At 47.1% G+C, this 23986-nt stretch overlaps 2 protein-coding genes across 4 annotated transcripts in view; one reads left to right on the plus strand and one right to left on the minus strand.

Annotated features, from left to right (window-relative positions):
* The window catches only part of LOC116400811 (photoreceptor outer segment membrane glycoprotein 2-like), an 8736-nt gene extending 7991 nt beyond the window's left edge, over positions 1-745 (minus strand). Inside the window, exons 1-2 of the mRNA XM_031878877.1 lie at positions 719-745; positions 192-351 (exon numbers count right to left, since the gene is read on the minus strand). The gene's annotated coding sequence lies outside the window, so the exon portion shown is untranslated. The remainder of the gene's footprint in view (positions 1-191; positions 352-718) is intronic.
* A 77-nt stretch (positions 746-822) lies between these two features.
* On the plus strand, positions 823-23007 carry cdc42bpb (CDC42 binding protein kinase beta (DMPK-like)). 3 transcript variants are annotated; one of them, XM_031878875.1, is made up of 39 exons: positions 823-1509; positions 2805-2896; positions 3497-3580; positions 4011-4106; positions 5657-5805; positions 5899-5992; positions 6079-6279; positions 6533-6781; positions 7196-7433; positions 7519-7626; positions 7761-7894; positions 8553-8795; positions 8892-9002; positions 9191-9435; positions 9812-9917; positions 10192-10316; positions 10417-10522; positions 10835-10983; positions 11067-11164; positions 11280-11359; positions 12040-12096; positions 12900-12974; positions 13238-13309; positions 13383-13488; positions 15211-15347; positions 15685-15824; positions 16154-16235; positions 16317-16533; positions 16624-16686; positions 16781-17022; positions 17113-17467; positions 17553-17650; positions 17735-17819; positions 17894-18011; positions 18092-18209; positions 18356-18568; positions 20864-20972; positions 21165-21217; positions 22335-23007. In XM_031878875.1, the coding sequence occupies exons 1-39, from the start codon at positions 1341-1343 to the stop codon at positions 22455-22457; spliced, it is 5340 nt and encodes a 1779-aa protein (XP_031734735.1). In that variant the 5' UTR covers positions 823-1340; the 3' UTR covers positions 22458-23007. The 3 variants fall into 3 exon arrangements, with proteins under 3 accessions (XP_031734735.1, XP_031734733.1, XP_031734734.1); XM_031878873.1 differs by lacking the exon at positions 18356-18568 and having other exon boundaries at positions 824-1509; positions 12040-12084; XM_031878874.1 differs by lacking the exons at positions 12040-12096; positions 18356-18568 and having other exon boundaries at positions 824-1509.
* The last annotated feature ends 979 nt before the right edge of the window (positions 23008-23986 follow it).

Here is a 23986-nt window from a genome sequence, read left to right on the forward strand (position 1 = left end):
CGTTACTTAAACTTTACATGTTTTATTTAAACTCTATAATTGTTTTTTTCTCAAAATGAAACTTCAATCAATGAAACCACAAACTTAAATTTTGTAAAATTGTTTTTGTTGTGACGTCACACCGATGATGTCAGACCCGTCTGTGTTTTTGTTTTCATTATTGTGTTTATGTGTGTGTGGTGGGAGGGTACCAGTCTATCCCGGCTCCTGTCAATCACGTCATGACGTCATGCATGGAGAGCATTTCCGGTGCAGGAAGGCGGGGCCACTGTGCTCCTCAGGGAGAAACAGACAGGTGAGTCAGGTCAGCACAGGGCAGCAGGTACTGACTTCCGGGACTGGTATAGTATCCTTCAAAGTAAAAGCACGGAGATGTTTTAGTGTTCAACATTTGACATATTTTCCTTTCTTATTTTTTTGTTTTTTAAATATATTCTCAATGATTTTCTGTTATTCAGTTAATTTATTTACTGACTGAATATATTCCTGAGGGATATAAGCAGATCACACGTGTATTTAATCGTTTATGATGTATCTGTTGATTTGTTCTTTAAAATATATTGAAACTTAAAACTTTACTTAATATGTGAAGTTTAAGAGCAAATAATCTCCTTTCTTTATCCTACAGATTTATACAAAAGCTCTTACTTTGTATTATTTTCATATTCTAGCCAAAATAAAGTTGTAGCCCTTTATTTTGAATAAAAGTGTTTAATACTTTAAATGTGTCTTTTATTGTGAAACTTCCAGACAGGAAGTGTGTTGTGGTGCCTTCAGCTTCCCGAATGATCCGCTCTGAGATCAGCCATATTCCCACTGACCAGCCGCACCGGCAGCCTGGCTCACACACCGAACCGATCCTCGGTGACCTGCTGCACACGGTACCGAATGAGTGACGTAGTTCGTCCCGAGTCCGTCCCGGAGCTCCCGGTCATGGTACCGAGCTGATTACACCGACCCGTGGACATGGAGCGGCCGACCTGAGGGAGTTGACGCTCCCACCGATATCCGACCTATATATCGAGAGGAAAGTCCAGATTTACGGGATTAAAGACGACTAGACGCGGGCCTGTAGACACAACGAGCCGCTAACGCGAAAGGACTCGACGGTTAAACCGGGGGAGACTCAACCGACTCACCGACACACAAGGACGGAACAAAATGGTCGGGAACGTTTTCCCGGAGCTAACGAGCTAGCTGCAGCTAGCAGGCGGAGCTCGACCGGAAGCGGAGCCGAAGAGCCTCGAGAGGCGGGTCGGGCTCGGTTAGTGTCGGTTACTCATCGGACTGAGTGTCGGTTACTCATTGGAGAAGAACGGTCCCGGGGGTCCAGGTCCAGGATGTCGGCTCAGGTCCGTCTGAAGCGTCTGGAGGAGTTGCTGCTGGAGCAGAAGGCGGCCAGTTCTCTGAGCGTGGAGGCGCTGCTCGACCTGCTGCTCTGCTTCTACACGGAGGTCTCTCACTCACCACTGAAGAGGGAGAAGCACATCACGGACTTCCTGGAGTGGGGTAGGTCCCGAAACCTGATCCTGATCCTGGGCGAGTCTTATTCTATAGAACAGTTAAAACACACACAAGGTCCCGGGACCCTTTAGCGGTCACCAAGGGGCCGCCAGGTTCTCCCCGGGGACACAGGGGTCCACTCAGAGGGGGACAGGTAGTCTTCATGGGGGGACAGGTAGTCTTCATGGGGGGTCAGGTAGTCTTCATGGAGGAATAGGTGGACACTTCATGGAGGGTCAGGTGGACTTCATGGAGGGTCAGGTGGACTTCGTGGATGGTCAGGTGGTCTTCATGGAGGGTCGAGTGGACTTCATGGAGGTTTAGGTGGACTTCGTGGCTGGTCGGGTGGACTTCAAGGAGGGTCGGGTGGACTTCGTGGAGGTTTAGGTGGTTTTCACGGGGGGTTGGGGGGGTCTTCATGTTCCGATGGAATCTCCAGCTCCACTAGCAGTGACTGATGTATCTCACCACGGTTGTACCAGTATTCAATACACAGTATAACAGGATTCAGCTGTCAGAGCATGAACACAACACGTTATAACAACACAGTAACAAGGTAATAAACACACAATGACCTCAGTCTGCCCAGACACCAACCTAAACCTCTTACTGTGAGATGACTTCTTAATGGTCGACGTGGTCCTTCTAGTCAGCAGATAAACTATTCTTCTTTCTTATAACCGGCACAAAGTTAACGTTAACGGGGAGAGAACGCGGCATAGAAGTCTTCAACTCAAATCAGGCTTTTGGCTGAACAAGCAGGCCCGAGTTTTTATCTTTGTTCAAATAGGCACATGGTGAGGCCCAATAATTCAATTAAATTAAATTAATTTTGTACAGCCCAAAATCACAAATTTGCCTCAGAGGGCTTTACAATCTGTACACATGTGACATCCTCTGTCCCAGGACCCTCGGGTGACCCTCAATGATGTCACTGTGAGAGATTTAGTTTCTATGATCGTCATCATCATCATTGTCCTCTGTCTGTTACACTTATCAACTACAGATTAAGCTTCATTACATCTTCATTCATTTCTGTTTGTGTGTAATAGTATATCATTGTAATAGTACTATTAATGAGTGTAATAATACTATTAATATGCGTATAATAGTGTAATAACAGTATAATAACAGTGTAATAATATAATAACGACAATATAATAACAATAACAGTGTAATAACGTGTAATAATATATATTCATATGAGTAATAATACCAGTGTATTACCCGTGTAATACGATTAATATGAGTAATACCAGTGTATTAACAGTGTAATAACAGTGTGTGGTCTCTGCCCTCAGTGAGGCCGTTCACCACCACAGTGAAGGACATGCGGCTGCACAGAGATGACTTTGAGATGCTGAAGGTGATTGGACGAGGAGCTTTTGGAGAGGTATGACTTCCTGTTTGTTCAAGGCATGTTTCCTCCTCGTCTCCTCTCTCCTCTGTTCTCATAGTGGGAGGGACTAAGACGCAAAGAACAGAAGCCAGGAGGCACAACATTAGGAAATGAAAAAGACCCTCCATCTTCTTTACAGCCTTTCCTCTTCTTAACTCCTCATCTCTCCTCCTCTTCCTCCTTCTCCTCTTTCTCCTCTTCTTAACTCCTCATCACTCCTTCTCCTCCTCTTCCTTTTCCTCTTCCCCCTTCTCCGTTTGATATTGTGACTGAAAATGCATCAATTCCAGAAGAAAAGTTCAGAAAATATTCCATAATCTCATAAAAAACTCTGTGTGTGTGTGTGTGTGCGCGCCCATTGTCCACATACCAGAGGTAAAGGTGTGTCGAAGCCACACCCTCCTGCTGCCTCAGTATATAAACACACACAGAGAGGTCTCTATAGACAGCTGTGTGTGTGTCTGTGTGTGGTACAGGCGTGGCTCTGAGGTAAAGTCTGACTCAGAGTTTAATAACCTGTTTGAACAGACTTCATGTCAACGAGAAGAAAAACAACGTCTGTAACGTTTCCCTGAACCTGAATGTCTCTCTCAGGTTGCTGTGGTGAAGATGAAGCACACAGAGAGAGTTTACGCCATGAAGATCCTCAATAAGTGGGAGATGTTAAAGAGAGCGGAGGTGAGTTATTGATCACAATTATTGGTTCTCCACACATGGCATCCGTCCCCCGCGCATGACGGATGTCCCCCCCACACATGACGGCCGTCCCCCCCCCCCCCCCCCCCCCCCCCCCGCGCATGACGGACGTTCCCCCGCGCATTGCATCCGTTCCCCCGCACATTGCATCCGTTCCCCCGCGCATGACGGACGTTCCCCCGTTCCCGGCATCTGGTCCCCCGCGCATGGCAGACGTTCCCCCGCGCATGGCAGACGTTCCCCCGCGTTCTATTCTACATATGCAGGTGAGTTTAGAGCTTGGTTCCATCTTCAGTCCAGTTCTGGTCCAGGCGTGTTCGACCTAACGTGGATGATGTCATGATGTTAACATGTGATAGTTTTCTGGATGTTAGCGTGTTGTATTTAACATGTAAACATGTTCTGTGTTCAGACGGCGTGTTTCAGAGAAGAACGGGACGTTCTAGTGAAAGGAGACAGTCAGTGGATCACAACGCTGCACTACGCCTTCCAGGACGACAACTACCTGGTCAGTACTGGTGCTACTGCTGCTGGTACTACCGGTACTACTGGTGCTGGTACTACCGGTGCTACTGCTGCAGGTACTACCGGTACTACTGCTGCTGGTACTACCGGTACTACTGCTGCTGGTACTACTGGTACTACTACTAGGTTAGGGGTACGCTCTGTGATTGATTGATTGGTGATTATTACATTAGTCATTTAGCAGTCGCTTTTATCCAAAGTGACTTACAATTCAGTATCTATCACATTCTACTAGGGCTGCAACAACGAATCGATAAACTTCGATTATTAAAAGAGTTGGCAACGGATTTCATTATCGATTCGTTGTGTCGCGCGATTATTACACCACTCAATAAGTCGCGGAGATGTTTGAGTATAAAAAACTCCCAGATATCCCGGGAAACTAAACGCCGTCATGTCTGGTTCATAACATTGTCCAGAGGAGCTCTGTTGATTTTATCGAAGTGTATTCACTGTCTATCAAGCCACACGTCGCTGTTTACTACAGCTGTATGAACACTAAATAAACTGATTTGGCTGTGATTTAACGGCAAGAAACCGACAAAAAGGGACTCCGAAATAACTACGTGATGATGCCGATTTGTAGGCTACTTGTCTTCTCAATGGAGCTCGGATGGATCGGTGCTATGCTATGCTAACATTGTAGCAGCTCCACCAACACTCAGAATAACGTCATGTAGACATAAATACGGCAGCGTCTATTCATTGTTTGTACCATATGGTTTACACACACACATGTATACACATAGTTTGGTCCGGTCTCTATTGATATGAGGTATCGTAGAGCTCTGGGTAAACAAAGACGGCTACAGTATTTATTTCCTGATTCAACAACGGCAGTCAGTGACGACAGGAGAAACATCTCAACGCTGATAGGCTATCGCGCTGGGGTGAAGTCATCCAAGGTGTGGGAGCATTTCACACTAAATAAATCGAAAAAGTGTGTTAATTGCAAGATATGCAAAAGCGACATGGCATGGCACGGGAGCACCACGGTGATGATTCAGCACCTAAAACGTAAACATGTTGGAGTCCTTGATGAGGAGGAAGGATGTTCAACAGCAGGGTAAGTCACTACAGAATCCTACTTTTGTTCCGTTTTGAAGTGAGGAACGTAACGTCCCTCCAGTAGCTCTTCTGGTGCTGGTGTTTGCTCATTATCCAGCTTGACAAGTTAGTGTTAGCTCGTTAATAACAGTAGTAAAGCAGGGTTGGTATAGTTTGCAAGACCAAAGACACGTTTTTATTCACTCGCCTTTTTTGGCCCATTAATATCCGATTAATCGATTATTAAAATAATCGTTAGTTGCAGCCCTACATTCTACACCGTAGGCACAGCTACGGGAGCAATTTTGGGGTTAAGTGTCTTGCTCAAGAAACATCGACCTGTGACTAGCGGAGCCGGGGATCAAACCGCCGATCCTCTGATTGAAGGACGGCCCTGCTCTCCACTTGGCCACAGTCGCTCTATAACTGAGTATAAATGATCACTGAGTTGTTATTGGTTGGTATTGATCTGTTGTCTCCTGGTAGTACCTGGTGATGGATTACTACGTGGGCGGGGACCTGCTGACTCTGCTCAGTAAGTTTGAAGATCGTCTTCCAGAGGACATGTCCAAGTTCTATGTGGCTGAGATGGTACTCGCCGTCCACTCCATCCACCAGCAGCACTACATCCACAGGTACTGGTTCTACTGGGATCACTGGGGGAATGTGGAGGCTGAAGGTGTTTTAATGGTTATTTAATCTGTTTTAATGGTCACTTAATGTCACAGAGACATTAAACCAGACAACGTCCTGCTGGATGTTAACGGTCACATCCGCCTCGCTGACTTCGGGTCTTGTCTCCGGATGATGGAGGACGGCACGGTAACACACCAACACTCTCGTTATTACGTTGACTTTAGTCCTCCAGGGACAGACTTAAGGACTCTGTGTCCCTGGTTGCGGTGCAGGTGCAGTCTTCTGTGGCCGTGGGGACCCCAGACTACATCTCCCCAGAGATCCTGCAGGCGATGGAGGACGGGATGGGCCGCTACGGACCGGAGTGTGACTGGTGGTCTCTGGGAGTCTGCATGTACGAGATGCTCTACGGGGAAACGCCGTTCTACGCCGAGTCTCTCGTGGAAACCTACGGCAAGATCATGAACCACGAGGTCAGAGTTCAGTCTGTGGATTCACGTCAAACTAACTCTAAATTAAGTCAAAATAAGAAAAGCTGTGAGACTTTGGTCTGATGAAGTTCTTTCAGGATTTCTCTGACCAACAATGAGCCAGAATACTGAATCTGAGCCGTTTCCAGGTCGTCTGTCTCTTGGCTCTCGTCCTACTTCCTGTCTTCTAAATCTGGACTGGTCTCAGTGGACTAGTCTCCATTTCTGTCCTCTTTACTTCCCTCTTTGTCTCCAGGAGCGTTTCCAGTTCCCGTCTCACGTGGCCGACGTGTCCGAGGACGCCAAGGACCTGATCCAGAGCCTGCTGTGCTCCAGGGAACACCGACTCGGCGCCAACGGGATCTCCGACTTCAAGAGCCACCCATTCTTCAGCGGGATCGATTGGGACAACATCCGGTCGGCCGAGGCCCCGTACATCCCCGACGTGTCCTCGCCCACCGACACCTCCAACTTCGACGTGGACGACGACGTCCTCAAGAACCCGGTGAGGACGAAAAGTAGTCACGTTGTACAGGTGTTCTGCTTATTAACCCATCAGAGTCTAGTCATTCAGGTCGCTAGTCATTCAGGTCCTGTCTCTTGTCCTTTAAGGCCCTGCCTCTAGTCTCTCAGGTCCTGCCTGTAGTCTTTAAGGTCTCTAGTCTTTAAGGTCCTGCCTCTAGTCTTTAAGGTCTCTAGTCTTTAAGATCCTGCCTCTAGTCTCTCAGGTCCTGCCTCTAGTCTTTCAGACCTTGCCTCTAGTCGTTCAGGTCCAGTCCCTAGTCTTTAAGGTCCTTCCTCTAGTCATTGTGGTCCGGTCCACATTAAAGACCCTTAAAGACCGGTAAAGACCTGTCAACGTTCTCATGCACACTCCAGAATATAAAGGTGGTCCAGTCTAACAGTGTTTCTCCTGCAGGACATCACCCCTCCCATGTCTCACACTGGTTTCACTGGTCAGCACCTCCCCTTCGTCGGCTTCACTTACACCACCGACAGCTGCTTTGCTGACCGCAGCTCCGTCAGCCAGACGGGACTTGGCCTCCGTCAGGAGGAGGTGGGAGGAGGAGGAGGAGGTGGTCAGGAGGTCGAGGCCTTTGAGAGGAGGATCCGCCGACTGGAGCAGGAGAAACAGGAGCTGAACCGCAAACTGCAGGGTGAGACAGATGTGTGTTTAAAGTGTGCAGGACTGAAGTATTTATTGGATGTAGTACTCCTGACCTCGGACCTCTGTATCTGCAGAGTCCACTCAGGCCCTCCAGGCTCCAACTCGAGGAGGAACTCTGACCCGAGACAAAGAGATCAAGAAGCTCAACGAGGAGATTGAACGGCTGAAGAAGAAGCTGGCAGGTCAGAGTGGTGGTGGTAGTATTAGGAGCAGCAGTACTAGTAGCAGCAGTATTAATGACTTCAGATTCAATCTTTGGTCATGTTCAGCATCAATATCCATCAGGTGAGTAAGCCCCGCCCCTCTTCTGTGGTAGACTCTGATAGGCTGGAGCACCAGCTGGAGGAGGCGGTCACACTCAGACAGGACTACGAGAGCTCCGCCTCCAAACTGAAGACCCTGGAGAGGCAGGTGAAGACCCTGAGACAGGAGAAAGAAGAAGTCCACAAGGTAGTTCTCATCACTGATACTGTTCTCTGGTCTACCCAAGTACATATAAGTGGCTCAGCTAAGATCAGGTCTAAGTATCCTCAGGCCCTTTAGGATCAGGTCCAAATATCCTCAGGCCCTTTAGGATCAGGTCCAAGTATCCTCAGGCCCTTTAGGATCAAGTGTAAGTACTCTCGGGTCCATTAGGATCAGATCTAAGTATCCTCAGGTCCATTAGGATCTGGTCCAAATATTCTCAGGTCCATTAGGATCCGGTCCAAATATCCTCAAGTCTATTAGGATCAGGTCTAAGTATCCTCAGGTCTATTAGGATCAGGGTCAAGTATCCTCAAGTCTATTAGGATCAGGTCTAAGTACCATCAGGTCTATTAGGATCAGGGTCAAGTATCCTCAAGTCTATTAGGATCAGGTCTAAGTATCCTCAAGTCTATTAGGATCAGGTCTAAGTATCCTCAAGTCTATTAGGATCAGGTCTAAGTATCCTCAGGTCCATTAGGATCAGGTTCAACAAACTACATTGTATATATATTATATGGTGATTTGGTCGAGCTCATTCCTGGAAGTGGTCTCTGGTTTTGAACATGACCCCCCCACCTGAATGTGACTAGTCCAGTATCAGCTGTGTCCTGAACCACACCTGGTCTCCTCCTGTGAGCAGCAGCTGGCGGATTCTCTGGAGCGTCTGAGGAGTCAGACGAAGGAGCTGAAGGAGGCTCACTCTCAGAGGAAGTTGGCCCTGCAGGAGTTCTCAGACCTGTCGGAGAGGATGGCCGACCTGCGGTCCTCCAAACAGCGTCTGTCCCGTCAGCTCAGGGACAAAGAGGAGGAGATGGACGCCCTCCTGCAGAAGATGGACGCCATGAGACAGGAGATCCGCAAGACAGAGAAGAACCGCAAGGAGGTGAGAGAAAGATTTAAGCCCCATGACCCCCGGGGGACTTCTCACCATCAGTCACTTCCTCTCCTTTACAATAAAAGCATTGTATGTGTTTGTCAGCTGGAGGCTCAGCTGGACGATGCGAAGGCGGAGGCGCAGAAGGAGAGGAAGCTGAGGGAGCACAGTGAGGTTTACTCCAAACAGCTGGAGACAGAGCTGCAGAAGCTGAAGGTCAGAGGTCTCACACACACACAAGCATGTTTGTACTTCTGCACTTGTGAGGACCCTCTTTGACCCTCACACAATCAATCAATCAATCAATCAATCAATCAATTAATGAATGGTGACACTCTAAAACTCAAACTGGTTCTTACTAAATTAACAGAAGTGAGTGATTGTGGTCCTGGATCTGGTCTCAGTCTCAGCAGGGTCGAGGGGCAGTAGCCGGGGGGGCGGAGTTTCAGCAGGAGCTGTCCCGTCTGAAGGCAGATCTCGATACGAAGATCCTGTTCTACGAGGAGGAGCTGCTGAGGAGAGACTCCTCCCACTCCTCCGAGATCAAAAACCTCCGTAAAGACCTGCACGAGTCCGAGGGGGCGCAGCTCGCCGCCAACAAGGAGCTGCTGCAGCTACGAGACAAGCTGGACAAGGCCAAGAGGGACAGGTGAGTCCTGAACCAGGTCAGCAAGAGGGGCAGGTGAGTCCTGAACCAGGTCAGAAAGAGTTGCATGTGAGTCCTGAACCAGGTCAGGAAAAGAGGCAAGTGAGTCTTGAGACACAGTTCAGTCCTAAACTAGGTCAGAAAGAGGGGCAGGTGAGTCCTGAACCAGGTCAGAAAGAGGGGCAGGTGAGTCCTGAACCAGGTCAGCAAGAGGGTCAGGTGAGTCCTAAACCAGATCAGCAAGAGGGTCAGGTGAGTCCTGAACCAAGTCAGCAAGGGAGGCAGGTGAGTCTTGAACCAGGTCAGCAAGGGGGGTCCTGAACCAGGTCAGCATGAGGGTCAGGTGAGTCCTGACACAGGTTTTGTTTTGTTCCTGCAGACAAGCAGAGATGGATGAAGCTGTTTCAGCTCTGAAGGAGAAATCTGAACGAGAGAAAAACCTTCTGACAGAAGAAAACCGCAAACTTACGGCTGAAACTGACAAGGTGAAGTATTGTAGTCCTCAAGTTCTGACGTATTGAAGTCAAGTATTGTAGTCCTCAAGTACTGAAGTACTGATGTATTGAAGTCAAGTATTGTAGTCATCAAGTACTGAAGTACAGTTCCCGAAGTCTTGAAGTACAGTAGTCCTGAAGTGCAGTCGTCTTGAAAGGCCGTAGTCTTGACGTACGGTAGTCCTGACTTAAAGTAGTCCATTAATTAAATATATCAAATATAGTGACTGCACATGATCAGTTAGTAACACTACTTTTCTCTTAGCTGTGTTCATTTGTGGATCAACTGACGGCTCAGAACCGTCAGCTGGAGGACGACCTGCAGGACCTGTCGTCTAAGAAAGAGAGCGTGGCTCACTGGGAGGCTCAGATTGCAGAGATCATCCAGTGGTGAGTCCGACCAGGAGGAGGTGCTCGGTGTTACTAACATGTGTGTCTGGTGGACCAGGAGGAGGTGCTCTGTGTTACTAACATGTGTCTGTGTGTTCAGGGTGAGCGATGAGAAGGATGCTCGAGGCTACCTTCAGGCTCTGGCTACCAAGATGACGGAGGAGCTGGAAACACTGCGCAGCTCCAGTCTAGGAACAAGACCTCTGGTAACACACACACACATACATACAGAACCAGTTCTGGAACCAGTAGCAACACCACAAATCTCACGCACCTTTCAAACCCGGAGAGCCTGGAATTCTTTCACAAAAGTTTTCAGCTTGCTGTCTCACGGGTCCCTGGGTCAGGGGGTCCCTGGGTCAGGAGTAGCACTGTGTTGTTGTTTTTTCATTTCACTTTACCATCTTTGTCTTTTTAGTGTTGGTCTATTACATAAAATCCAAATAAAAATCTGCTGGGCTCTGTAGATGTTCTCCATCAGTACCACTGACTGTCCCCCCCCCCCCCCCCTCTCGTAGGACCCCCTGTGGAAGGTGCGTCGCAGTCAGAAGTTGGACATGTCGGCTCGTCTGGAGCTCCAGTCGGCTCTGGATGCAGAGATCAGAGCCAAGCAGCTGGTTCAGGAGGAGCTGCGCAAAGTCAAAGCTGCCAACATCAACCTGGAGAGGTCAGAGGTCACACAGAGAACAACAGCTTCTCCTTCCTCACCTGCCTGTCTCCTCACCTGTCTGTCCGTCTGTCTGTCTGCAGTAAGCTGAAGGAGTCGGAGGAGAGGAGTCGGGAGATGGGGGAGCAGGTGGAGAGTCTGAAGAAAGACATGGAGGACAGCCGCTCCCGCTCTGACAAAGGTGAGACCACCTGGAGTCCCTCAGGGTTCAGTTCATGGTCCTGTACGTGGTCCCTCAGGTAAAACTAACCAAATGACCTCATTCAGGTGTTTGCCTCTAATCTGGTTCTTTGCAGGTCTGAAGCTTCCAGACTTCCAGGACTCCATATTTGAATATTTCAACACGTCTCCTTTGGCTCCTGACCTCAGCTTCAGAGTGAGTCACCTGTCTGTCTCACCCGTCTGTCTGCTCGGTTGTCTCAAGCCTCTTTTCCTTGTGACCTCTTAATACAGTGGTTCTCAACCTGAGGCCCAGGGCCTCCAAAAGGGGTCACGTGATGATTAAACCTGGGACCAGCTGTTGCTAGGATAATTAGTTTAAAGGTGTCACAAGACAAACAGGATGTGAAACATCTCTTGTTGTTGTTGTTGACTTTACTACCTGTGAATCACATCCTGATGGGCGGGGGGGTAATAATCAGAGATACATAAACACTTTCTCTTTCATGTTATGAACAAAAGTAAATACTGTTAGAATTACAGTTACCAGTGTTGTGATGAGGTTGATCAAAGTGAGTGGAAAAAAAACTATTTTTACAACTATTTTCTGAATTATTTTGTGAGTTTAATCTCAGAGAATATTCAAGTTTTTTTCCTGTAAAGTTACGACATTAATTTAGTAAATTCAGAGATATTTTTCTCTGAATATTCCTCCCCCTAGTAACAATATTACAACGCTTATAACGGGAACATATGAAGAGTACCTGGTATTTAACCCCGGAACTCACCAAGCAGCAGGTCACGTGATGTCACGTGATGATGATGATGTCACATGATGATGATGATGTCACTCAGGTGTAGTCTCTGAAGCTGTTTGTTTCTCTCTGCAACATGGAGGCGTCAGTTTGCTCCTCCTCCTCGCTGCTCGCTCTCTGGGAAGACGTAAGTTCATCTGCCATGTTACCCACAATCCCCTGCATACCGATACCCTTACCCACAATCCTCCGGGGCAGCTAGCTGTCAGATCTAACCTCAGTTGTTGCTGCTAGCTTTGTGCTAATAGTAGCTAGACTCCTTTAACCCCAATGACCTCACACCTGTTTAGCCACCTTTCACTTGATTGGCTCTCAGGAACATCAGCGGGTTGTTCAGCCAATCAGCAGACACTAAAGGATCCCATCACTGAAGATTGTAGCTACATTTTACTGCTATCTGGTGAAATATTAGCTTGTTTGCTACTTGTAGATCTTTTGACCAAATCCCATGGTCTTCTTCAGTGAAACTACCAGGTCACATCTATTTATTTCAATGAATAAATAAGCATCCTGTGGCTCTGGTCTGTAACAGACAGAAGCCTCCACAGGGGGGCGCCACAGAGCTACTGCAGGAAGGGAATCGGAGTAAAAACTCTCCCTCTTTCTCTAGTTCATGAATCAGTGAAACATGAAACATATTCATATTATCACTGAGGTCCATCCACAATAAACGTCTAATCAGTATCACAGTAATCCAGTGATAGTTGTCTGTACGTCCATGTTTCACTGAGCCGGATATAAATGTGATGTATAAATAATGTTTGCAATGAACTATAACCTTTCCTTCACAATGATTTAATACTGAGCTGTAATTTCAGGAGAACTCAGTGTTTACTTAATAAACTCAGTCATCAGTAGAAACACAGTTGGACTGAGAGGTTTTCATACATGTTGAAGTGTGTCAACAGTGATGTTCAATGTTTCCTGTTTTTGACGTTGCAGACCGCAGACATAGACTCCACCCCCCTGAAGTCAGAGACCACACCCCCTTCACCCTCCACCACCTCCGAACACGAGGTCAGTCACAAACACGGATCCTCCACGTATGTAATAATTATGAATCAAAGCAGGATGGTCTTTTCTCACAAGTATTTTTTCTCTTCAACAAAAATCTGGTACCTCGTAGCTTCTGTTATACAGGTATTTCAAAATGTAAATGACAGGCCAGAAAAACAAGTTTCAATTGGAAATCGAATGGTGAAGTTGAATTGTGGACTCAGAGAATCGTGACTGATCCTTTACCTGTCCTTACCTGAGTCTTGTCCCGTTTGTTTCAACAGGAAGTTAAAGCTGCGTCAGTCCCAGCGAGCCCCTCCCCCACCTACCAGAGCTCAGCACTGACCACACTAAAGGTACGCTACTGTTTCCCCAGGTGAGATGTCACCTGTAGGTCATATTGATCATGTTTGTGTGGTGTGTTCACAGCCCAAAGCTCACCAGCTGAGCATCAAGACCTTCTCCAGTCCGACTCAGTGCACACACTGCACCTCACTGATGGTGGGACTCCTCAGACAGGGATACGCCTGTGAAGGTACACAACACCTTCTTACATTAACATTTACATCTATATTGTTGTCCGTGTAGTTTTTACATACCAGTGATATTTTATGCTCATTTGGACACTATCACTGAGATAAAGATGAACTAGTTCAGTGTCTAATATACCATTCAATGGAAAAAAAACATGAATAACAAAAATAAAAAAACACATCTTAATTATCGAATGATAAATATTGTATGATGGGCTGAAATGGAAGGAATCTTCTTATATCTGGTCAATGAATTGGATGATGTAGCGGTACAATAGCGTTATGAGGGACACTATGACATTTAGTGTTCACTAGCATTAACTGATTATAAACAACAACGTTCTATAGGGACTGATATTATTGTTTCGAAATACTAGAGAGATATATTAATGCAAAGAATAGAGAGATGTCGATAGTTATTTATTGTATTTAGAATTCGCTCGTTCACACTCTTGCTCACTGGAGACAGCTTCTAACAAAATAGCTAGCTAGCTGGCTAGCTTAGTGTTAACATAGCCCACTACAATATTCCCTTTAATTTGCCTCAAGTAAACCTAAATTTAAGCAGGTAACAATCGTTAACAACTACAGATTCATTCTGTAACTACCTGTACTTACAATTTCACTCCGGCATCATTTACTTTGAGCTAAACTCCTTGGCTATAATCCTGGCTGTCGTTGACGAGAGACGTTACTTGGCAGAGTGAGAAAGCCAGCGCAGCAGCGTCCCCAAGGTCCTAGTGCCCGGGGTTTATATCGTTAAGTATGATGATAGGCTATTGGATTGTAATTTGAAGGGGGAGAAAACATACAAACCAGAAGCCAAAATAAAACCTAGAAACCAAGCTAAAATAGGCCTAACGACGCCCCTGGTTCCCGCTAATGTTACCATTGGAATCTCTGTTCATAATTCTTCTTCTAGTGAATCTCATGTTTGAGCGGCTAAAGGAGCTCAAAAGCGTAAAACACTTTGTAACAGAAGTAGTGAAGATTTATGTTTTATGGGTTTTAATCATGGGTGTTGCACCTAGATGTATGAAATTTGGTCGACATAACATGTGGAGATGCCCAAAAAAGCCTCTGGAGGTAAAACATAAAACCCAACAGGAAGTCGGCCATTTTGAATTGAATGTGATGTTTTGGGCCATTTCCAGGCACTTTAATTAACTCCTGCTACAGATTTCACCGGATCGACTTTGGTCAGCACAGTCTTAAGACCTTTGTGATGCTAAACTGTGAAGCTTTTCAGTCTTCTTAGAACCATGTTGCCGTAACATGGATCAGAGTCATGTCCTGAAGACATCTCCACTCCAACATTGACCCATATTCATAGCGCCAGCTACTGGCAACAGGAAACTACATGCTTTATACACCGATGTACTCCTCCTAGCAGGTAGACCAGATCCAACTGAAATGTTGGGCGACCGTGGCTAAGTGGAGAGCAGGGCCGTCCTTCAATCAGAGGATCGGCTGTTCGATCTCCGGCTCCGCTAGTCGCATGTCGATGTGTCCTTGAGCAAGACACTTAACCCCAAAAATTGCTCACGTAGCTGTGCCTACGGTGTGATAGAATCTGAATTGTCTGCTAAATGACTGTAATGTAATGTTGTCAGACTGTTTGTTTCCTGGTTAGACGGCAACGGGTCCTGAAAGGCTGATAAGATATAGTTATTTGTTCCAGACTAGTCAACACAAAGGTCCTGACTCTGTCTGTCTCTCCTCAGTGTGCTCCTTCATCTGCCATGTTTCCTGTAAAGACCACGCCCCCCTGGTCTGTCCAATCCCAGCAGAGCACGCCAAGAGGCCGCAGGGCATCGACGTCCAGAGAGGCATCGGCACCGCCTATAAAGGCTACGTCAGGGTAAGTGATGAGGTCATGAGGCATCGGCACCGCCTACAAAGACTACATCAGGGTAAGAGATGAGGTCATGAGGTATTTGCACTGCCTACAAAGGCTACGTCAGGGTAAGAGATGAGGTCATGAGGTATGGGCACTGCCTACAAAGGCTACGTCAGGGTAAGAGATGAGGTCATGAGGTATGGGCACTGCCTACAAAGGCTACGTCAAGGTAAGGGATGAGGTCATGAGGTATGGGCACTGCCTACAAAGGCTACGTCAAGGTAAGGGATGAGGTCATGAGGTATGGGCACCGCCTACAAAGGCTACGTCAGGGTAACTGCTGCCGTCTTTCTTTCAGATCCCAAAGCCCAGCGGCGTGAAGAAGGGCTGGCAGCGAGCCTTCGCTTTGGTCTCCGACTGTAAACTGTTCCTCTACGATGTCCCAGAGGGGAAGTCCACCCAGCCGGGGGTGGGGGCCAGTCTGGTGCTGGATCTCAGGTGACTGTCAGCACTCTGTAGTCTACAGAAGGTTTAGGGTTAGATTTGATCATTCTGGTTTATTGATATTAAGATAAGATTACATTACATTACAGTCAGTTAGCAGATGCTTTTATCCAAAGGGACTTACAATTCAGATTCAATCACATTTCTACACCGTAGGGAGCAATGGGATCAATTTTGGGGTTAAGTGTCTTGCTCAAGGACACATCGACATGCGAGCCAGAGCCGGGGATCGAACCACCGATCCTCTGATTGAAGGACGGCCCTGCTACCCACTTAGCCACAGTTGCCCAGATAATCCTTTAACTTGTTCTCGTGTGTTCCAGAGACGAGGAGTTTTCCGTCAGCTCCGTCTTGGCGTCTGATGTGATCCACGCCACCAGGAAGGACATCCCCTGCATCTTCAGGGTAGGTAGATCTCCTGTGACCTCTCGCTGTTTGACCTCTGACCTCCATGTGACCCCTATCCTTTGTTTTTGCCACGATCAGGTGACGTCGTCACAGCTGATCTCTCAGCTGTCGGCACTGTCTCTGCTGGTGCTGGCGGAGAGTGAGGTGGAAAAGAGGAAGTGGGTCCGGATCCTGGAGGGTCTGCAGAGCATCCTGACCAAGAACCTCCTGAAGAACCAACAGGTCCACGTCCTGCATGAGGCCTACGACGCCTCGCTGCCCCTCATCAAGACCACGCTGTCTGCTGCTGTGCTCGGTCAGCGACTACTCCTACAACTGATACTACTACTGGCACACTGTGTACTGAGTACTAGTACTGATGAATCCATGTTTCCTGTCCCTACAGACCGGGAGAGGATCGCTCTGGGAACCGAAGACGGACTGTTTGTGGTGGAGGTCACCAGAGACGGTGAGACAGGTGGACAGACGGACATTTGGACTGTTGATAATCGATTCATGTCTCACCTCTCGCTGTCTGTCTCTCTCTCTCACTCTCCCTCCAGTGATCGTGCGAGCAGCAGACAGTAAGAAGGTTTATCAGATCGATCTGATCCCGAAGGAGAAGATCGTCGCTCTGCTCTGTGGTCGGAATCGTCACGTTCACCTCCACCACTGGGGGGTGCTGGAGGGAGCCGAGGGAGCCTTCGACATCAAGCTGACGGAGACCAAAGGCTGCCAGGCTCTGACCACTGGGGTGCTCCGACCCGGAGGCCCCGCCTGCCTGCTGGCTGCCGTCAAACGTCAGGTCAGGATTCTGGAGGACGGGACCAGGACGGTGAAAACCACCTAGCTATGGTTCTGCTCCTGTTCTAACGTTGTGGTTCTGATCCTCCAGGTTCTGTGCTACGAGATCACCCGGGCGAAGCCCCACCATAAGAAGCTGTGGGAGTTGCAGGCTCCGGGCACGGTGCAGTGGTTGGGCATGGTGAGGGAGCGGCTGTGCGTCGGTTATCCTTCGGGCTTCGCTCTGCTGGCCCTGCAGGGGGAGTCGTCCCCCATCAGCTTGGTGAGCCCGGCCGACCCGTCGCTGGCCTTCCTGGCCCAGCAGCCGCTGGACGCCCTGCACGCCCTGGAGGTTGGATCCACCGAGTCGCTGCTCTGCTTCAGCCAGCTCGGCATCTATGTGGACGGACAGGGCCGCCGGTCCAGAACCCAGGAGCTGATGTGGCCCGCCACGCCGCTGGCATGCAGTACGTTACTTACACCAGTTCATAGACCGTCACCAGATGTGGAACCAGGTTCTAGGTATTCATCAACACCTGTCTGTCTCTCCAGGCTCCAACTCCTCCCACCTGACGGTCTACAGTGAATACGGACTCGACGTCTTCGATATTCACACTGCAGAGTGGGTCCAGACCATCTCCCTCCGCAAGGTAACCAATCACAGCTCGGCACTGCTGGGAACCGGCCAATCGCAGTGTAGCAGCAGTCAATGACATCACAGTCTCTGTCCTCAGATCCGCCCTCTGAATGTTGAAGGAACCTTAAACCTGCTGAGCTCAGAACCTCCTCGTCTGATCTACTTCAGCAACTCCTCGTCAGGTAAGGACTCACCTGGACCTGTCTCACTACTTCAGGGTCCTGAAGCTCACCCATCTCTACCTGTCTGTCCTCAGAGGGAGATCTTACCATCCCGGAGACCTCGGACCAGAGCAGGAAGTTAATGGTTCGAACTCGCAGCAAGAGGAAGTTCCTGTTTAAGGTTCCAGAGGAGGAGCGGCTTCAGCAGAGGAGGTGACTCTTTCATTCATGTGTATTAATTATTGTGTGTAATAAATGTGTATTAATGTGTGTTATTGTGTGTGTTGTTTTAGGGAGATGCTCAGGGATCCGGAGCTCAGATCAAAGATGATTTCTAATCCCACAAACTTTAACCACGTGGCCCACATGGGACCAGGAGACGGCATGCAGGTCCTCATGGACCTCCCTCTGGTAACTCCTCCTCCCTGCTCCACCGTCTCCTCCTGCCGGCATGTTCTCCCTCACCTCCTCTCCCCTCTGACAGCTCTGTCCATCACACTGACTCCTCTCTTCTCTCCTCCCCCTGTCTCACCTTCCTCCTCCCCCCTGATCTTCAGGTTGGTGATGTCCTCTCCCCCTCTCCATCCCCCTCCTCCTTCCGTCACTCCCTCATCTCTCCCCCCTCCAACTTTGAGCATGTCTATCACATGACGTCGGCGTCGGCCGGCGCCTTCTTGCAGAAAGACGCCTCTTCTTCTTCCTCCCAGCAGAGCCTCCTGCAGCCTTCCTCCTCCTCCTCCTCCTCTCCCTCAACCTCCTCTCTGGGAATGGTAGGCCAGCTTCTCTCTGTCTCCCTCACCCCTGCTCTACCTCTCCTCTCCTTTCCTTCACTTCACCACTTGTCTCCTGCCTGGTCTACAGTGGTCTCCCGTGTGGCGGCCTGTTCTTTGTTCTTCTATACTCCGTTTCTCGACTCGTCCAAATGATGAATCTGCAGACGCTGATTCCATTGCTGTTATTTGATTGATTTATTTTCATTTTCAACAAACTTATTAACAGCAACATATAATCGGTCTAAAGTAAGGTCAAAGACTGCCGATGCCCCGTTCTACACCGAGGAAAGACAACCCGAGACTCAGTCCCACCTCTTCCTCTTATCCCAGCTGATCCTCATTAATAACAAAACTTCCCAAAGAAAAATTATTATTCAGAATACGAATTTAACTTCCATTCATAAATCAAAGGAATGTGTTTAGATCATACAAATATATTAGCAAAATTAGAAATTATGATTTGTAATCAAAACAAAAGAATTCCGCAATAAATGTTGACATTGTGGCTTCTACTGCCCGAAGACGTCACAATATATACACACGCCAGTGTTACCGGTAGTGTCGTTGAGGTTCGATTGAGATATCGCTTCTCTCTTTTCTGCATTTTAGATTTATACTCTTGGACTGAACATCCTGTTCTGTACTGAACATATTCATCTTTGTTTGAGAAGCTTTTGGAAATTACATTCTGTATTTGTGATGGAAAAACTTGAACTTAACATTTCTTTACATGAACCTCATTCTGAGCTTCATGTAAAGATAAAGTTAATCCATGGGGCTTTTATTTTGAAAGGGTGGGACTTGGTGTGCGAGAGAGGAGAGGAGACATAATCATAATGTTTGAGAGACAGACAGACGGACAGGAGGTCTAACAATGCCTTTGACTGAACATCTCCAAGGTGTGTGTGTGTGTGTGTGTGTGTGTGTGTGTGTGTAACTGGTTGCCATGGTGAGGACGCACAGACTGATTAAGAAACGTTGCAGTAATCAGTGATTTTGAACAAAACCCCTAACTCCTTTTAACAAAAAGCAGGAGTCTGAGTGCCAAAATACGGATACCGTGTCGAACGCGCTGATGTGTTTTTTATGTTTGTGGTGTTAATAATGTGAGCTCCAGAGCAATAGACAAAACTGGTACTGTCTGCTTTCTTTGAGAAATGAGTGGTGAGATTTAACATGGAGTCTAATGGAGCAGTTGGTTGGAGTTCATGTCGCTCTGCGGCTCTTTGAGCCAAATGTGTAAATCTGTTGGATTCCATAGACAGTTGTGTGCGACAGCAGATTTCCAAGCTTTTGGGCCAAAAATGGTGTATAAACATTAAAAACTGGGAGCTGGAGCAATTTGTTCGGAAAAATCACAGAAGATTTTCCTGCTCCGCTCCACTCTGACGGTTATGCTCTCACTCTAGCTCTTAACGAGCCGTGCAATACACACCCATTATGAAATCTGAAACAGACCCAAAATTTTCCTGAAACTTAATCTGTGACTTCATGAAAACTGTGCTAGCTATCAAAGTGTCCATTTGGCTCAATAAAGTGCAGCGTTTTGTCTACGTTTTAAACTTTGAATCATGTTTCTACGTTAATGTACGGCTAGTCAACATGGGCCCAAAGTTAAGTGTTTTTTAGTTCTCTTCACGCCGGAACCCCATTCAAGTCAATGGAGAAATTTTGCTCAGATTTTCGGGAAAACCGCTGGGCGAATCTCTAGAAAATCGATAGCACACGATTCTCGATCAGGCCGCACGTTTTGATGTATTTTTTGCGCAGGTGTTGGCAAACGCTGTGTGAGGAGAAGCGCGGCAAACTTTTGTACTTTCACCCAGAAGAATATGATTAAGCCCGCAGGATTATATTATTATTTTATTTTTATCAGTGGCAACAAAGAACACTGAACTAAAAATATGGCTCTAACATCCTGTCTTTTCTCACCGCTTTCTGTCCTTTCATTCCACTTCCTGTCCTTTTACTCCACTTCCTGTCCTCTCACGCCGCTTCTTGTCTTTGCTCACGACTTCACTCACCTGGTCCTGAATCAGTAACAGTGTGGTGAACTGTAGTCTATAATGTCCTGACGCCAGAAACTACATCTTCCATGAGTCCTTGCTGCAGAAGCCCTTAGTAGTTCATCTGAACAACTTGAGAGTTCCTTGGGGCCGGGCTCTGGTTCCTTGGGGCCGGGCTCTATCAGTCATCCAGGATTCATAGAACCCTAGTTATATCTGTAACTCTTGTTTTATATTTGTGTGTGTGTGTGTGTGTGTGTGTGTGTGTGTGTGTGTGTGTGTGTAGAGTGTGATGCATTCCTCTCAGGATGACCCAGTTAAAGATAAGCCCCGCCCACTGTCCAGTATCTCCCGGCAACAGAGGAGCAAGACGCACATCACACGCACAGCCTCAGGTACACACACACACAACTGTAAATACACACAACTGTACAGGACTGTACAGAACTTTCAGGTATTTTGTGCACGTCAATATTATATATTATATATATATAATATTATATAATGTATAGATAATAATATATTATATTGACGTGCGAGACAATCGCTGAGATGTGATGTCATTTAATCTGTGTTTATTGGTTCAGATTTTGGAGGAGCTTCATCTCGAAGCATCTCTGAACTGGACCAGGACCTGGAGGTAACACACACACAGACACACACACACACACAAAAACACACACACACAGACATAAACACACAAAAACACATGTACACATCAACACAGACATAAACACACACAGACATACATACACGCAAACACACACAGACAGACACACACAAACACACGCACACACAGACACACACATACACACTCTGTGAATGAGTATTCTGCTGACTCCTCATCCAGAACATCCTCCAGTCTCATATTATGGGATGTCAGGTGGTTCTGATCCAGATTAAATACCAACCTGTAGTTCTTCTGTGGGTCAGAATGGACTACATTTACCATCAACACTGAGTTAGATATCAGAACTACAAAATAGAAGGACAAAGTTTAACACACTTTACATGTCTTTCTCTCCACCTGTCTCTTTTGACCTGTATTTATCTCTCTCTCTCTACCCGTCTCTCTCGCTCTCTCTCTACCCGTCTCTCTCTCTCTCTACCCGTCTCTCTCTTGCTACCTGTCTCTCTCTCTACTTTTCTCCACCGCTCTCTCTCTCTCTCTCTCTCTCTCTCTACCTGTCTCTCTCTCTCTCTCTACCTGTCTCTCTCTCTCTCTACCTGTCTCTCTCTCTCTCTACCTGTCTCTCTCTACTTCTCTCCACCTCTCTCTCTCTACCCGTCTCTCTCTCTCTCTCTACCCGTCTCTCTCTCTCTCTACCCGTCTCTCTCTCTCTCTACCCGTCTCTCTCTCTCTCTACTTCTCTCCACCTCTCTCTGTCTCTCTCTCTACCTGTCTCTCTCTCTCTACTTCTCTCCACCGGTCTCTCTCTCTCTACCTGTCTCTCTCTCTCTCTCTCTCTCTACCTGTCTCTCTCTCTCTCTCTCTCTACCTGTCTCTCTCTCTCTACTTCTCTCCACCTGTCTCTCTCTCTTTCTCTACCTGTCTCTCTCTCTCGCTACTTCTCTCCACCGCTCTCTCTCTCTCTCTACTTGTCTCTCTCTCCCTCTCTGTCTGTCTCTCTCTCCCTCTCTACTTGTCTCTCTCTATCTCTCTCTCTCTACTTGTCTCTCTCTCTCTGTCTGTCTCTCTCTCTACCTCTCTCTACCTCTCTCTCTCTTTACCTGTCTCTCTCTCTCTCTCCCTCCAGCCGGACTCGGACTCCACCAAACACTCGACCCCCTCTAACAGCTCTAACCCCAGCAGCCCTCCCAGTCCTAACTCCCCCCACCGCAGCCAGCTCACATTGGACGGTTTGGAGATGGATCCCTGAGGCTCCGCCTCCGCGTGACCCCGCCCCCTGTACGTGAGGGAGGAGGGGTTTTATGAACCAATCAGTCTGCAGACTGAGTTTAGATTTTATTGTGGCGGGGTGAGTCTGAGCTTCCAGCTGCTTTTATTTTTGTTGGATTTGACCTGCTGGGAAGCCCCGCCCCCTGGTTTTAACCCTGCTGATGGCTGCTGTGTGTGACCCTTAGTCTGATTGGCTCTGAGGGACCAATCGCCTCCTCTTCTTCTCTATTAAATAAGTTGTTGATAAGCTTTAGCAGGACGTTAGCCGCCGAGCTAACGGTGACGGAGGTCTCACTCTGATGAAAAAACACTGTATGAATTCATTTTTAAACTTTTGTTAAATTGCACATCATCAATATTGTTGTTTTAGGAGAAAAATAATCTTTGATTTTGTGTCAGTGATGATCTTTCCTGTTGCACCCCCCGCCCTCTGGGGGGGGGGGGGGGGGGGACACTACTGCTTTGTTTCACCAGTTAAAGAATCTTTGTAATTATGGAACAGAAACTCAATAAAAGTATCTGAAGAGTCACTGTTGGTTTATTGTTCAACAAACTTTATTTATAATAACCAAACATGAATAGAACATGCGAAGTCCGTGAGGTTTTAGGGCTGTCCCACTGTCACATCATCGAGTGTTTGAGGTTCTAGCAGACATGTTGAGCCCTTTATGAACCCTTTCCGTAAGTCAGCATGGTATGCTGATTTAGCCTAAGGGAATTACCCACAAATCATTGCAATGTGACGTAAAACACGGGGTAACCAGTGGACGCATGGAGACGTAAAAAAAAAAGGTAAACAAAGAGGATGGATCACGTGTGTTCAGCCTGTCATAATAAATTTACACAGAAATATTAAGGGTTAAAGATGGAACAAAAAATAAACATGAAATCAGAAGATATTTATTTATTTATTCATCAAATATTAGATTTTGTCATTGAAGCTGTTTTGACATAAACGAGTAAAGAGATGATATGAAGTTACCTCATCTAGTGAGGAAAGAGCCTGAAGACTTTAATATCAGGGAGTACAAAGTATAAAATAAATACAGTTATACATATTTATTGTAGTTGTCATGGTAACGTGATGTGTTGCAGCAAAGTGCTGTCCCATTCCTATTTCCACCATCTCAAGCCCTCACAGTCTCTCACACTCACCAGGTGATGTCAGTGAGTCCTTGAGGGTTCAGGGTTTGAGGGTTCAGGGTCAGAGGGTTTAGGAGGGACATTGGGATTTGGCCACTATTCTGCTTGTAGAGCTTTCAGGCACACACATGGTCTTCTTCAGTGGTCATGAAATTATCTTCCGTTCATTCTGAGGTCACGACTGAAGAAACTTCAACATGTTGAGATCAGTTAACGACATCAGCTGATCAACTATTTACATTTGGGATGAAGAAGATTCCTCAACATTCAGATCAATGATTCAACTTTTTATGACATTTAATAACATAAAACATACCAAACTATGACTTTAAATAAAATACTATACTATGACTTTAAATAAAATAC

Source organism: Anarrhichthys ocellatus, unplaced genomic scaffold, assembly GCF_004355925.1.
Source record: "Anarrhichthys ocellatus isolate YVR2014 unplaced genomic scaffold, GSC_Weel_1.0 scaffold208, whole genome shotgun sequence".
Taxonomy (NCBI): Eukaryota; Metazoa; Chordata; class Actinopteri; order Perciformes; family Anarhichadidae; genus Anarrhichthys; species Anarrhichthys ocellatus.

Bases quoted from the DNA above. Each gene is read 5' to 3' on its own strand.
- cdc42bpb (XM_031878875.1), top strand. From the start codon at position 1,341: ATGTCGGCTCAGGTCCGTCTGAAGCGTCTGGAGGAGTTGCTGCTGGAG. The intron at 4,107-5,656 runs GTCAGTACTGGT...GTCTCCTGGTAG, and splicing joins TCCAGGACGACAACTACCTG to TACCTGGTGATGGATTACTA. The intron at 13,310-13,382 runs GTACGCTACTGT...GTGTGTTCACAG, and splicing joins CAGCACTGACCACACTAAAG to CCCAAAGCTCACCAGCTGAG.